This window comes from Peromyscus californicus, unplaced genomic scaffold (assembly GCF_007827085.1).
Source record: "Peromyscus californicus insignis strain IS unplaced genomic scaffold, ASM782708v3 Scaffold_19__1_contigs__length_69161282, whole genome shotgun sequence".
Taxonomy (NCBI): domain Eukaryota; kingdom Metazoa; phylum Chordata; class Mammalia; order Rodentia; family Cricetidae; genus Peromyscus; species Peromyscus californicus.
The window spans coordinates 36,082,326-36,096,112 of record NW_026294491.1 but is presented as its reverse complement, the minus strand read 5'-3'; the positions used below and the strand labels follow the sequence as shown (position 1 = coordinate 36,096,112).

The window sequence follows — 13,787 nt, the reverse complement described above, 5'->3', positions numbered from 1 at the left end:
CACAGCCAAAGAGAATTCGAGGATGGGAAAGAGCAATAACTTCACTCACTTTTGCTTTTTATTGTTACCCTTCAATTATTACTCTAAATAATACTAATACTTTAGAGTTTCAGATATACCTACTTTAGATAATATCTATTCTCATGAATGTAATAAACTGACTCTCCATAATTTTCACTGTTCAATTGTTACTTCTAGTGTTTCTAACATCTATCTATAACTTTTAAGTATGCCGGGTGGCGGTGGCGCACGTCTTTAATCCCAGCACTCGGGAGGCAGAGTCAAGCGGATCTCTGTGAGATCGAGGCCAGCCTGTTCTACAGAGTGAGATTCAGGACAGGCACCAAAACTACACAGAGAAAGTTTGTCTCGAAAAACCAAAAAAACAAAACCAAACCCAAAAAACAAACAAACAAACAAAACCACAAAAAACCAAAAAAACTTTCAAGTATATTTAATCTTTTATTTTTCACATTAAGAAGTAAAAGATTTATATGTTCTGAAGAAACAACAGAGAATAATCTTCTATTTCTTGATTAATCAGCTTCTTTTGAAAAATAATTATGTATTTTTGTTTAATGGTTATGGCTGTTTGTGCCTGCTTGCATATCTATGCACCACAGGAGTGCAGTGCCTGTAGAGATCAGAAGAGGGCGTCAGATCTCTTGGCACTGGAGTAAAAACAGGTGTAAGCTGCTATGTGGGTCCAGAACCATGTCTGTAGGCCCCAGCTTCTGTCTTTACACAATGTAAAGTGAGGAGGCTCACACACATGCCTTTTCCTTCCATCCTTTCTCTCTCAACTCTTAAGTTGGTATATCTTTTGTTTCACACTGTCAAATTTAAAATAGTTATATTCTGTCCAATCATAACTACTAATGAGCCATCATCATTAATATTAATTTAGTTAATGAATTAATCATTCTATTTGCTTGGAGGTCAATTAGAGAAATTACAAACCAATAATGAGCACTTACAGTATAATACAAGTATTAGGTAATAACCAACAAGGGAATGAGAGTTGACTGGTGAAGAAGGAAACACTCCTCATCTGAATAATGGAAACGCTCCTGGCCAAATGGTTTTCACTCTTACATTCTATCATTCCATGGGTTAGTTTTTCTCAAGTCAAGGCCAGGCCTCTCCTTAAAGACTGCTAAACAGTATGCACCTTTAATGCACATAAAAGGCATATGTAATTGATGTGTATAGGCGGTTTTTAAAAATTAAAATGGACTATAAAAACAGCTTCCAGGCTGGACATAAACATTGGCAAGTCATCTAGTGCCTTCCGAGTGGCCCCAGGGGACTGCATCCTCTTTCCTGCCTTTCTGCCAGCTAGCTACCTAGAAAGAGAATTCCAGTTCAACCTCCCCTTTCTTTGCGGGATAGACTTCACCACCCAGGTATACGTCTCTCAGTCACTGCTGTTTGTACACTTCACACAAATGGAGTCATGGTGCTGTTCCACAGTCTTCTGAGACTGATTGCTGACACTCTGAAAAGAACAGGCTTTTCGGACTCAACCATCAGGATGTACACAGCCCTGCCTTGGTTCAGCCTTGCTGTTGGCAGCATCTTGTGACAGAAGCAGACTGTGAGCTCCTGTTCAGACTCCTTGTAAGGGGCATTTAGATTTGACCCATATGAACGATGAATTTGCAAACATTCATGAACACCTTTCTCCATAGAACGTTAGGAGCCCTCTGGACAGCATGGCTTTCCGATGCTGTAAACTGGTAAATCTAAATTTATAGTTCTTCAGGGAGTACCATGGTGTGGAATGAAATTTCACTGTGATGTCTGCATGTCTCTGAGAAGCAATGAGACCCAGACTTTCTACTGTGTCATTTCTCAAAATTCAGTTTTGATTCAATGCAGTGATTTATTATCCCAATACAAATGGCGACTTTTTAATCACCACAAACACAAATTATAAGCCTAAATAATAAGATAAAACATTCCAGTGTTAGCCTTTTACTGTTTTCCCTGGTATTTTTGACTGAATTATGTTTTTAACTCTAATGAAATGACATTTGCAAATAGTTTGCTTTGATGTCTTTAGATTTGCTGAAGACACAAATAAGACACCCCATTATCATCTTCTAAAAGCACAGTTTTCCTGGTCTCTTAAAAATACTTGAGGTCATTTTTGTACGTGGTACAAGGTGAGAGGTAATTTCATTGTTTCCCATCCCAAGTATTCTAGCACAAGACACCTACATCTCCACACTGGCCCACGTATTAGCTCCCGTGGGATTCCAGTTTCCAAGTACTCAGGTCTGTCACCCCACTAGTCTCCTGCTACCTTTAGGATGCAGCTCTGGTTGCTTCAATACTAGTAAAGATAAGGCTCAAACTTCGTTCTTTCTCAGGTAAGTATTTGCCAGCCTCATCTTTGGCTCTGTCACATAAATCAGAGGCCTAGCTTGCCAACTCCTATCCATACGAACAGCTGAACTTTGGCATTGGATCGAATCTACAGTTCAATGTAGAGAGAACTTTAATCTGTATAACACTGTACCTTCTAATGCCTGTACCTGATATTAATCTCTCTATTCATTTAAGTCATCTGTAATATTCCTTGATAGTTTGTAATTTACCCCATCACTATCTTATATACTTTTTCAGATTCATTTCTTAGTAAGTTATATTTTTATGCCAACGTCAGAGATTTTTAGCTGTGAATAGAGCACTGTTAAATTTTCTTATTAATCCTAATAATTCTTATCTGTAGGGTTTTTCAGGTGTTCTATCAATATACTGATGATCTCATCACTTGGGGAAATGAGTTCTGACATTTCCACCCTAAGGAACACCATACTTTCCTTTTCCTTAGTTTACGGCCATGACCATAAATTCTATCCTAAGGGGCCAGTCTTGAACTATTTCCTTTGCCCAAGCTTTAGAGGGTGTGAGAAACATTAAACACAAGCAGAAGGATTCCTAGAAAGTTCTTCCTTTCAGACAAGGGCAAATGTTCGTGGAAATGAGTTCGTCTTCTATTCCCAACTTGCTAAGACTTTTTTTTTCTAAAGTATGCATATACAATTTTATCAAGTATTTTTATCAATGTCTTGGATTAAACATATTTTCTCTTTTCGTAATTACTATGATGAATTACATATAGTGAATTTAAACAGAATCTGACTTTGAATTACTAGAACAAATCGATTTCTTAACTCTTACACTTTGAAATGTATTTTATAGATTGCTAGATTTAATTAGCAAACATCTTCTGAGGAGGCTTGTGCACCGGGGTCTTTAATGAAATTAGTTCCCAACTTTTCTTTCTTGTACGGCTCTTGTTGAGTTCTGACATCAGGGTTATGATGGCCTGAGTGAGTGGGAAACTGCCGCCCTTCCTACTGGACTGCCCAAAAGAGGGTGCCAGCTCCAAGTTATAGTCTGCACAGTTAGGCTGCACTTGGTGGACTTCCTGGTTGAGAAGCAACCAGCTTTACCACTGTGTAAAATGACTTTACTCTTAAAATGACTGATCAATTTTTAAAATAAATAGTCATAGGATTGTTTGGTTACATATGTGAAATTGTTATATAAATCATGTCATTTCTAAACTTAGTCAATTATAGTATAAATATATAATAACATTCACTTAATCTAATTTTACCTTCAATTACCTAGTTTTTAAAATAAAAAGGTTTAATATTTACTTATGTATTTGTGTATAGACACACAGGAAAGCCAGAGGAGGGTGTTGAATCTCGTACATCTGGGATTCCATGTGATTGTGAGCTGGGATCGAACTCAGGTCCTCTGCCAGAGAGGTACCCACCCTTCACTGTGAAGCCATCTTTCTAGCCCCTAGATTCTCAACCGACAGTTATGTTCTCTCAGCTAACTGTGGTTACAGTTCCACTGTCTGTTGATCTCCACTGCGGCCCTGGTGAGGTCAGCCGGCGGGGTTCTTTCTTCGCTGTGAACTAAGTTTACTAAAGGCCATTCTGAAACTCCCCCTCCTCCATGTCTCTCAGTCAAGTACACATGGGGCTTCTTTCCATTTATCCTGTCAGTACTACTCGGGTATCACGCACCTCTGGGTTAGCTTTCCATTTGGATAATTCTCATGGTCACGTCCTTCACCACTGTCCCTGTCACACTGTTTTGGGAATTCCAGTGAGGTGTGTGGTAGACTCTCCTGCCTCATCCCTGGGCTTCTGAAGTTCCATGTTCTTTTTTCTGCTTTTGGTCTTTCTAAGCTACATTCTTCATAATTTCTTAAGTTCACTTTTCTAATTCATTAACTTTTTCTTAACTCTGTCAAATGTGATATTAATCCTGCCCACAGAAAATTTAATTTCTATTTTTATTTATATAAAGGTGACTTAGCATTTCTTCAAATTTTCTTGATCTTTACTCTATTTCCCATCTTTTCTCTACCTCTTCTGTAATTTAACAAACATAATTCAACACCAATTTCATAATCCAAACACCAGAATTCTGATTTTACTTGGTCTTATGCACAGCCTCTTTTATAACTTTACATAAAGTGTGTGTGTGTGTTTTTTAAATTGTGTGTTGCTTATTTTCTTGGGGATGTTATTAATTTTGAGTTTTTTTAAGTTTTTGACTTTTTTCTGGTATTCCTATTAACTGGACCTCGATGCTGCCATCCTGGTTTTCTGTTTATATTAGACTCCTTTGATCTTTCCCATCTGTTTATCAGAAAACAAACAAACAAACAAAAAACCAAAAAAGGTTTCAATTGTATATGCCAGATTTGAGGCTTAAACTATTGCTTATTGCTTTTATGAAAGTCTACTAATTTTTTATTTTATCGATCATATTTTAAATTCCTAAGGCCATTTAATCGGCAAGCACTTGTTTTTCACAGCAATGGGTTTGCTCTTTTTACTTTAATCGATTCCAGGTCTTTCTGCAGACTGTGGTACACGTGCGCCTCTGCGTCTCTCTGCCTTGAATGACACAGATTTCCTCGGGGGTCAGCCCTCCTCTCAGTGCTCACTGCTCCTCACAGGTTTGAACAACAGGCTGGTCAACTCAAGTGAGGGGTTGATTTCTGCATCAGAACCCTGACGGAATTTTCTAGAACACCTGTGCCTTGTGGGGGAATTGAAGGGCTGATCTGCAAGAGGAGAGGGTATGTTGGCTGGAACCTCACAAGAGAAGAGGTGAGCTGGGAGCCCAACACCTCCTTTTGTTTCCTAACAGAGCGGGAGATACTTGACGCTTCATGTGCAGAATTCCTGGTTAGTCACCTTGCTGAGAAAGTTGCCCCCTTTCCCAGTACTGAATTATGCCCACTCCAGATCTGGCACCACCTTAAGAGCCTATTTCGTTTCTCTTTAGGAGGAGATCTGGTCAACTGTTCATCTCTTAAGCAAATATTACTGCAGTTTTGGTTTTTGAGCTTTTAAAAGGAAAATCAAGTGAAAAATTCTATGTATGGACTAGCTAGAATGGAGACTTAGGGTGACGGGGTGGTGCAGTTGTCCATCACAACAATCCATGCCTAGTCTCCGGGGATTCAATGGAGACCTACAGCCTGCCCCGGGGCTCCCAAGGGCTCTTCCCCATACCAGCACATACTCTATGTTGTTTCCTTTTCTGCCTGAGTTATCATTTCACTGTTCAGGGCTGTTTTTTAGTAGGAGCCCATCTTTCTGTTTGCCAGATGTCATTTTCCTCTACTAGGGCTGCTGCTAATTTAGTCCCATTTCTACAGTGTCCCAGTCACTGAGTGAGAATTCCAAACAGGAGAGCAGGAAGTGCCTAAGATCAACCTGCCCCCTGAGCAAGCGTTCTCCCAAATTATAAAATGCAGACATACACCATGTGTCCTCATACGTGACTATACAGTAAGATATTTAACATTCTAATATAATAGAAGCTTATTAAACCCCGAGAACGTGTCACGGAAGAATTACAAAAATTCCTCACTGGTACTGGTGCTCCCGGAAAGCCCTGGGCCAGAGTGCCATCACTTCCCCCGCCCACTGACCTTTCTCTATCTGTGCATGAGTTTTATGGAGCTTCCCAGGACACTGTGTGGACATCTTTTCCTCCCAAACTCTCCTGTCTCACAGATGTGCAGGGGGTGAGTCTCAGTTCCACATCACATCTACCAGCTCAGAGTGATTTTTATCTTCCAACAGAGCTTTGGAACTAGCAAAGGCTGTTCTGTTCCCAGCCCACTGGCTGCTCGTGAAACCAACAAAGCCTGCTCTTTACGAGTTTGCTTTCAGGACACAAACAGGGCAGCTTATGCATTTTTAATGCCCCAGACAACATTAATACCAATTTGTAGGGCCAAGGAAGAGAATTAAAACTCTTCTTCACTGAATGCTCCCCTCTCTGATGACAGAGCTCATGCGCTTCATTAGCCACTGATTCAATCAGGGGATCACTTGCTGTCCAGCCCAGTCTGCCTATTTCTGGAAGAAGGCATAGTATATTTAGCAAGTGTGAGTTCCCTTCCCAGAGTCTATGGTCATTTATTGTGAAGCCTTCTGATTGGCTTTTTTGGCTTATTCATTTTCTTTCAATTTAGGCATCTCATTATTTGCCTTTTAATTTGTTTCCTTCATTCATACACACACACACACACACACACACACACACACACACACACACACACACACGCATACTAGGGACCAATGGAGCATGGTCTTCTTTTCTTCTAGAATCCCTTTGACATGCACTAACTACTCCATGCTTTGGCCCCCTCCCCCTTAAATATCCACACTCAGGGCCATCAAGAACCTTATCACACATGTGGGTGGTGCCTGAACAAAAGGCTCTCTCTCTTTTTCTCACTTGATTTTGCTTCCTAATGGCTTCTTTGAAACCCACTGCTCATCTTCCCCTCCCCAATCTCCACAGAAAGCTTTAGAGAGACGTTCTTACTTGGATTATTGTGACCAGAGGATACAAGTTGAGAGTCCTGAAAAAAACAAGAAATAACAATTAATACTCTTATTTTCATTTTCCAAACCAAAGCTGAATACGTGATACATTACGCATTATTCAGAACCAAGTCACCACTCAAAACTCTGCTAGCTACTGTCAAGAGAAACATTTACATGAGCATGCTTGTTCAGAAGTTCTAGGAGTAGAGTTGACAATCGCAGTCATTTTTCAATACTGAATTGTTGTTCTGCTTCATTGAGGTGATAATTCACATCATACAAAACAAACATTTGGGAAACAAGAAATTCTACGGCTTGTGGTACTTTCATGGTGTTGTATGATTACCACTGATACCTGGCTGCAGCACATGCTGTCACTCAAACATCAAAGGCCTCACCCTTCAAGCAGCATCTCCCTAGTCCCCTTCCCCTGTCGCCTCAGCCCCTAGTAACCTACCCATTTCTGTGTCTACAGACTTTCCTACTCTGGTATCTCATATACACAGAATCATACAACAGGTGCCCTTTGGAGTCTGGCTTCTTCAGTTGGAATGCCTCACTGAAAGTTCATTCTTGCTGGTGCTGGTATCGGCAGCCATCTCTTCCCTCCCTTTCTCCAACGCACCCTCCGCCATCTTCCTTTCTTCGCCTCTTCTTTCTTTGCCAAGGTCTTGCTATACAATCTCTGCTGGCCTGGAGCTCATAGTCCTCCTGCTTCAGGCTTCTGAGTGCTAGGACTATAGATATGTGCTAGGGTGCATTTTTATGGATGAATACTATTGGATATACAAGATGACATTTTATGCTTGCACCTGCTGATAAGCGTATGGTGTGTGTATTTTGTGAGTTGTGCTGCTATTGACATGCACATAGGACACACACAGCTCCTGTTTTAAATCCTCTCCTGTATATACCTAGAGGTAGAATTTGGGGTCTTATGAAACTCTCTGTAAACTTTTTGAGAAGCACGAATGGTTTCCTGTGGTGGCAGAAGCCCTTCATTCCTCTCAGAAATGTATGAAGGCTCCAATCCCTCAACATCTTTGCCAACACCTGTTATTTTCAATTGATTTTTTTGTAGTCATCTTTGTATGGGCGGAGTGGTATCTCATTGTGCTTTTTATTTGTATTTGTCTAAAAACTAAAGATGTTACTCATTTCTCCACATAGTTGATGACGATTTTCATTTTTAAAGAAATACATATTTAAATAATCCATCATTTTAATGGAGTTATTTACCTGGTTGTTATTGAGTTGAAAGAGTCCTGCACGAAGTTGATACTACATCCTTACTGAATATATGGTCTGATTACTGATAATGTCCTCTGATGCATAAAACTTTTACATTTTATAAGAATTTGATTTTTCTTTTGTTGTTCATACTTTGGGGCTTGCATCTTAGAATCTATCACCAAACCCAAGGTTGTGGAGATATAACCTTGTGTTTTCTTCTATGAAATTTATGGCCTTAGTTCCCAGATTTAGTCACTGATACATTACATTAATGTCATCGATCTTAACTCATTTGCCTCAGAATGTGCCCTACTTCTAATACCTCTCCAGACGAGGGCCGCCAGCCCCATCTTGACTGGACACACTCTACTGAGCAACGGTGGTCATCTCATTGTGAGGGACACAAAGGTTATTATGCATAACCATTTACCTGCAAGGGCATAAATCCAGTACTACTCTGTATTTTAGATTTAGTTACTACTCAGGTAAATAGAGACTGAATCTGATTTTATTTCTATTAAAATGAAATGTGAACTTCTGTCTTGAGAATTTAAATTTTCTTTCTTTGCAAAATTGTTTTTTTTTAACATAAACTGTAAGGGTGAGTTATAGAAGAATGAATTGAGATGGTAAGAGTGTAAATAAAATGTGAATCAGTACATAAAAATCTAAAACTCCTATATAATTCTGATATGTGGAATAAAAATCTAGTGAAATGGAATTAACTACTAATATATGACTTGATGTGTTTCTACAGAATTTTGCTCTAGGAATGAGGTTTCTAGAAGGCAGGGGGAGTCATTTAATAGGACCAGTGGCATTTAAACCCAAGTAATAATGTCTATTTTAGAAAGGAATCCCTCTGGAGTAGTATGGAATGAGCCAGGCTGTTGGATAGGAGCTGTGTAGCCTGAATCACACAGAAGCCCAAGGAACCTTTCTTAGTATAATGAGCTATTTGCCTTCAGAGAAGGGGAACAAGTTTAGTTCTTACTCTGAAACTCAGTTTTTGGAAAACTATTGCATGAAGATGAAATAAACAAAGCGCTCTTGAAGTACTTGGCTGAAACCTAATCTGCAAAATGACTTTGGCCTACTTTGGGTAGATTCTGTAATAAAAAAAAAAAAAATGTCCACAATGAAAGACTCCAGATGTGTTGGTGAGCTTTTCTTTTCCAATTAATTTGGAGTTTATATACAGACACAAGTTTGTTTTAGCGTGAAAACATTTTGAGCCTTAGTCAGTCAGCTTCCCAGGGCTGTGTGTAGGCTGTGGCTCCGGGTGGAGGAGACTCGCCATCAATGGACAAGGATGGTAACTGGCATGGATTTCAGCACTCAGCTCACGCTTCTAAAAACAGAGCAGTGAGGCCTTTTCTGATTGTCTGCCCACACTAATGGGAATAGAACGTTTGTTTGCTGATGTATCCTGCAACTTGCATGATGGCTGGTGGCATCCACTCTTTTTAAGTAGAGAAATGGGATGAGCTCACAGTTGACCTGAATCATCATTCCTACATCCTAGAAGATCAGATTTTATTTTAAAAACCCATCTGATTAATGACTTATTATTTCATTTTGCATGCGGAGAGAAAGAGAAACAGAATCTGCTTAAAATAATTGCTAGTAAAAACATCACTACAGAAGTCTGTATAGAAATGCTATGAATAAACTCAGACTTAGTTTCTACTGTGCTGACGTCTTCTGGTGGTATACTGACTACGAGATATTAGCTCAAAAAATACTAACTTGATGAACTCCAATATTCTCAGATTGCCATTCTTGGGGTAGAAATGAAATCTCATTTTTCTCTTTCTTTATTCTGTGTGTGTGTGTGTGTTGATGAATTCTGGGAGTCTGTTCTCACTTTCTGCCGTGTTTGAGGCAGGGTTTCTCTTGTTCATACTTCTGTACTACATATGCCAGGCTAGCTGGCCCACGAGCTTCTGCGGGCATCCTCATCTCCACTCCCTGTTTTGTCCTATGAGTGCTGGGGTTACAGATGCTTGATATTGATCCGGCTTTTAATGTGGGGTCTGGAGATCTAGAAGCAGGTCACCAGACTTGCATATCAAGCACTTTTACATAGAGTCATCTCCCTGGCCCTTATCATCACTCTTAATGACAGCTGGCCCAGCATGTCGTTAGTCTGCTCTTGGAGGCATTCGTTTCTTTAAGAAAACACAGGATGCTGTCTTAACCCTAATAAACTATCTGCCACCCTTCCCTGTCCAGTTAGCTGTGAAACCCCAGAGGCCTCCACCGTGTGCAGACTGTTCCTTCTTCAGGGAGCCAGTGCCAGGCTGGGTCACAGCAGAGGGAGATAACCTCGTTCTCCAAAGGGCCCAGAAGCTGACGTCCTTTCCACTTTGATGTACATGCCAACTATCCAGGCACCAACATGCTTGTAGCTTCTGCCTCAAAGCTTCTTCCATCTTCTGTTAGCAAATGCCTGGGGAGTGCCAGGTCCTGCTGTGTATTGCCGTTTTCACCTCCTCCATGACCTTTCTCTGGTCGGCTACTTCAAGATTATCCCAGTGAGTTCAGTGAGTCAAGAGTGGAGGGTGCAGAGGAATGATTCGAACTCAAGATTCTGCATGAGTGCTTCCATCTGTGTGGTCCGTGCAAGGCTCCTCTGAGGACATAGGTCTCACTCGCTTCTGTAATTCAAGGATGTCTTGCTCTCTGAGACCTTCCTGACTCTCAGGGAGACATGGTTGCTTCTTTGTTTTGTTTCCAAGTACGACATTTTAAAAGGAAAACTATATTGAGGTGTAAATGCATATATGTAAAGAGAAAGAAAATTGATAATATCAAAAATATCTTACTTTTATGACTGTTTTAATCCAAACATGGCTCTGTAATAATAGTTCAGTGATCCATAAAAAACAAATTGCTGTCATCTCATATCAGGACATTCCTCAAGTTTATGTGTTGTTTCTAGCTTGTCAGGGTCACACTTCAAATGTGTTATTCTGAGGGTCAAGTGCACATGGCAGAGGGATCAGCCTTCCTGACTTTAAGGAATGACTGTATCTTGGAACTTATTTTGAAGTTCCAACACCAGAACCATTATTTGGCATCTTGGGAATCCTGAAACCCCTTAAATGTGGTATTTAACTCATAAATAAAAAAAATTGTAATTTTGCTCAAGACAGAAATAACTAGGCACAGCAGTGTCCAGGAGATCCCTTTAATGAAGTCCTGTAATGAATAACATGTTTCATAAAATGTACCATGTCATTCAAATCAAATGAGGCCACATCAGCACATGTACCACTGTGATGGTTAATTATCAACTTGATTGGACTGAGAAGCACCTAAGAGATTAGCAAAACACATTGCTGGCTGTGTCCCTGAAGCATTTCCAGGAGTATTTGGACCATGAGGCTCTGACTTGTAGAGGGATTAATTCCTTGACAGATGAACAACATGGTGGAATTATTGGGAAATGGTGATGGGTACGAGATAGTAGGTCACTGAGCACAGTCACAGGACCAGGTCTTTCCTTGTATCCCCTTTCCTCTGCTTCCTGCCACTATGATAAGAACTGCTCTGCTCACCAGGCCCTTCCCTCCACAACGGATGGAATCCTCTGAAGCTGTGAGCCTACATGATCCCTTTTCCCTTCCCCTGTTTCTGGTAGTATGGTCACAGTACTGAGAAAAAAACTACTCTAACTACCAAGAAAGGAGACCTTTGTAATTAGCAGTAAGAGGCCATTGACCATAAAACAAAAACCAATTTTAGGCCTCTTGAAACAAGCTGTTTCAATCAATGAAATATGTTTCAATCAATGAAATATGAGGCTTTTCCAGCTATGGTTCTGGAAGAAGGTAGTACTCACACTGGTATGGTGAGGGCAATTTCTTTTTTAAACATTTTACTTGTATTATTTTTAAAAAAGAGGTCTATGTGTGTGTGGGGGGGGATTGTGTACGTAAGCACAGGTGCCAATGGAGACCAGAGGAGGAGATCAGATGCCCTGGAGCTGTGAGCTGTCTGGCGTGTGAAGTCCTGTCTGGAAGAGCAGTGCATGCTCTTCATGCTGTGCCATCTCTCCAGCCCTTGTTGAGGGTGGTTCTTAAAAATGATGGCTTTGTTCAACTTTGTGAAGATGACTCCACTCACATTTCTCCTTGTTTATGAGTTCATCATCAGAATTACCCAAAGCTAGAAATGGGAAAATTTTGTATTTTCAGATGGCTCCCGAAGCTAATTACCACGGGAAACACAACTGTCCAATTTTGGTAGGTTTTTGTTCACTCAGCAGTCATTTTAATTTCCTTAAAGTAAATTGCTTGCTTGATTGATTGATTGATTGTGTGTGTGTGTGTGTGTGTGTGTGTGTGTGTGTGTGTGTGTGTGTGTGTGTGAAGGTGGGAGGATAACTTGGATGAATCAATTCTCTCTTCCACAAATGTGAGTCACGGGGATAGAACTTGGGTCCTCAGGCTTGGCAGCAAGTGCCAGTGCCTGCTGAGGCATCTTTGCCGGCCCCAAGCAGTGTGTCTCCTTTCATTCTGCGTCTGTAAGGCTCAAGCTGACAAAATAAAATTTACAGTTCATTGAAATGTTTCTTTTTGAGGTAATGTGAATCACAAAGCTTCAGTGCAAATACTGCTTTGGAGTTGTGAGGCGTGCCAGCAACCCAGAGGAGACGTGTGACAAACGGGCCCACTGCAGGTTCTTCCTTCCCTTTTCCACACTTGCTGGCCCTCATTCTCCTTCTGCTGAATTAAGAGGAAGGCAGTCAATTCTCATTTCTGCAATGATGTTAGAATTCTGTAGAAGGCTTTGAAAACCACTCAGCAAGGCTAGTTCCAGATGAGGCCTGATGCACCAGATTCATCACTCCTGACCACGTGACATCTCCCAAGATGCCCCTGGGTTTAGACGTGCATCCCTATCCAGAATGGAAAGCACACTGCACTTGTCAGCTCTTTATTTGCATTTCAAGTTAGGAGATTGCTGCAAAACGTGGGGGGAAAGGGGCAGCGCGGATTCATTTTCTTCTCTCTTGGCTGAAATACCTGGTAATGAATGGCAGCCAATTTACAGGAGTCATGCATTGTTTTCTTTACCAAATCCAATTACTTTTGAGATTTGAGGAATGAGGCAGAAATGCCGGGCCATGTTTGTCTAGGGAACTGTGAGCCCAAATCAAGTCCCCAGAGGACAGAAAGAAAAGCCAAGTTCATTATCAACTGACTTTGCTTTAGTATATATCTTTTGATACTTAGACAAAAATGAAAAAAATTCTCAGAAGTGTTTAGCTAATTAAATTAGTGACACTGGAAACTCAGAATGGGCAGTAAAATCGACTTTTCCTTTTGTGAGAGCAAATGACACCCTTAATCTTAATAAGGTCTTAATTCCATTATTTACTAGTCGTTTTGCAGATTTTTCTTTTGCCCCTCAAATTCCATAAGCAGTTCTAGCTCAGTAATGCAAACATTGGTAGTCTAATCAATCAGCTGCACTGTCCAGCTGCCAGGAAATGAATTAGCCGAGATAAGGGTACAGAGAGACGCTTTCTAGGACTGGCGGCCAGCACAGGCAGTGGGGAAGCCCCTGCCTCCATGGGTGAGGCTGTGGACTCCACTCCAGCACCGTGACAGGGGCCCTGCCCTCTACTGTAAACCCCAACGACTGTCTTTGCAA

General features: G+C 40.7%; 1 protein-coding gene across 3 annotated transcripts in view; it reads right to left on the bottom strand.

The window, feature by feature from the left end:
* The window catches only part of Aff3 (ALF transcription elongation factor 3), a 480,672-nt gene that overhangs the window by 151,472 nt on the left and 315,413 nt on the right, over nucleotides 1-13,787 (bottom strand). For all 3 annotated transcript variants that reach the window (XM_052745091.1, XM_052745092.1, XM_052745093.1), the window contains one exon: nucleotides 6,889-6,925. In XM_052745091.1, the coding sequence (XP_052601051.1) occupies nucleotides 6,889-6,925 (37 nt within the window). The remainder of the gene's footprint in view (nucleotides 1-6,888; nucleotides 6,926-13,787) is intronic.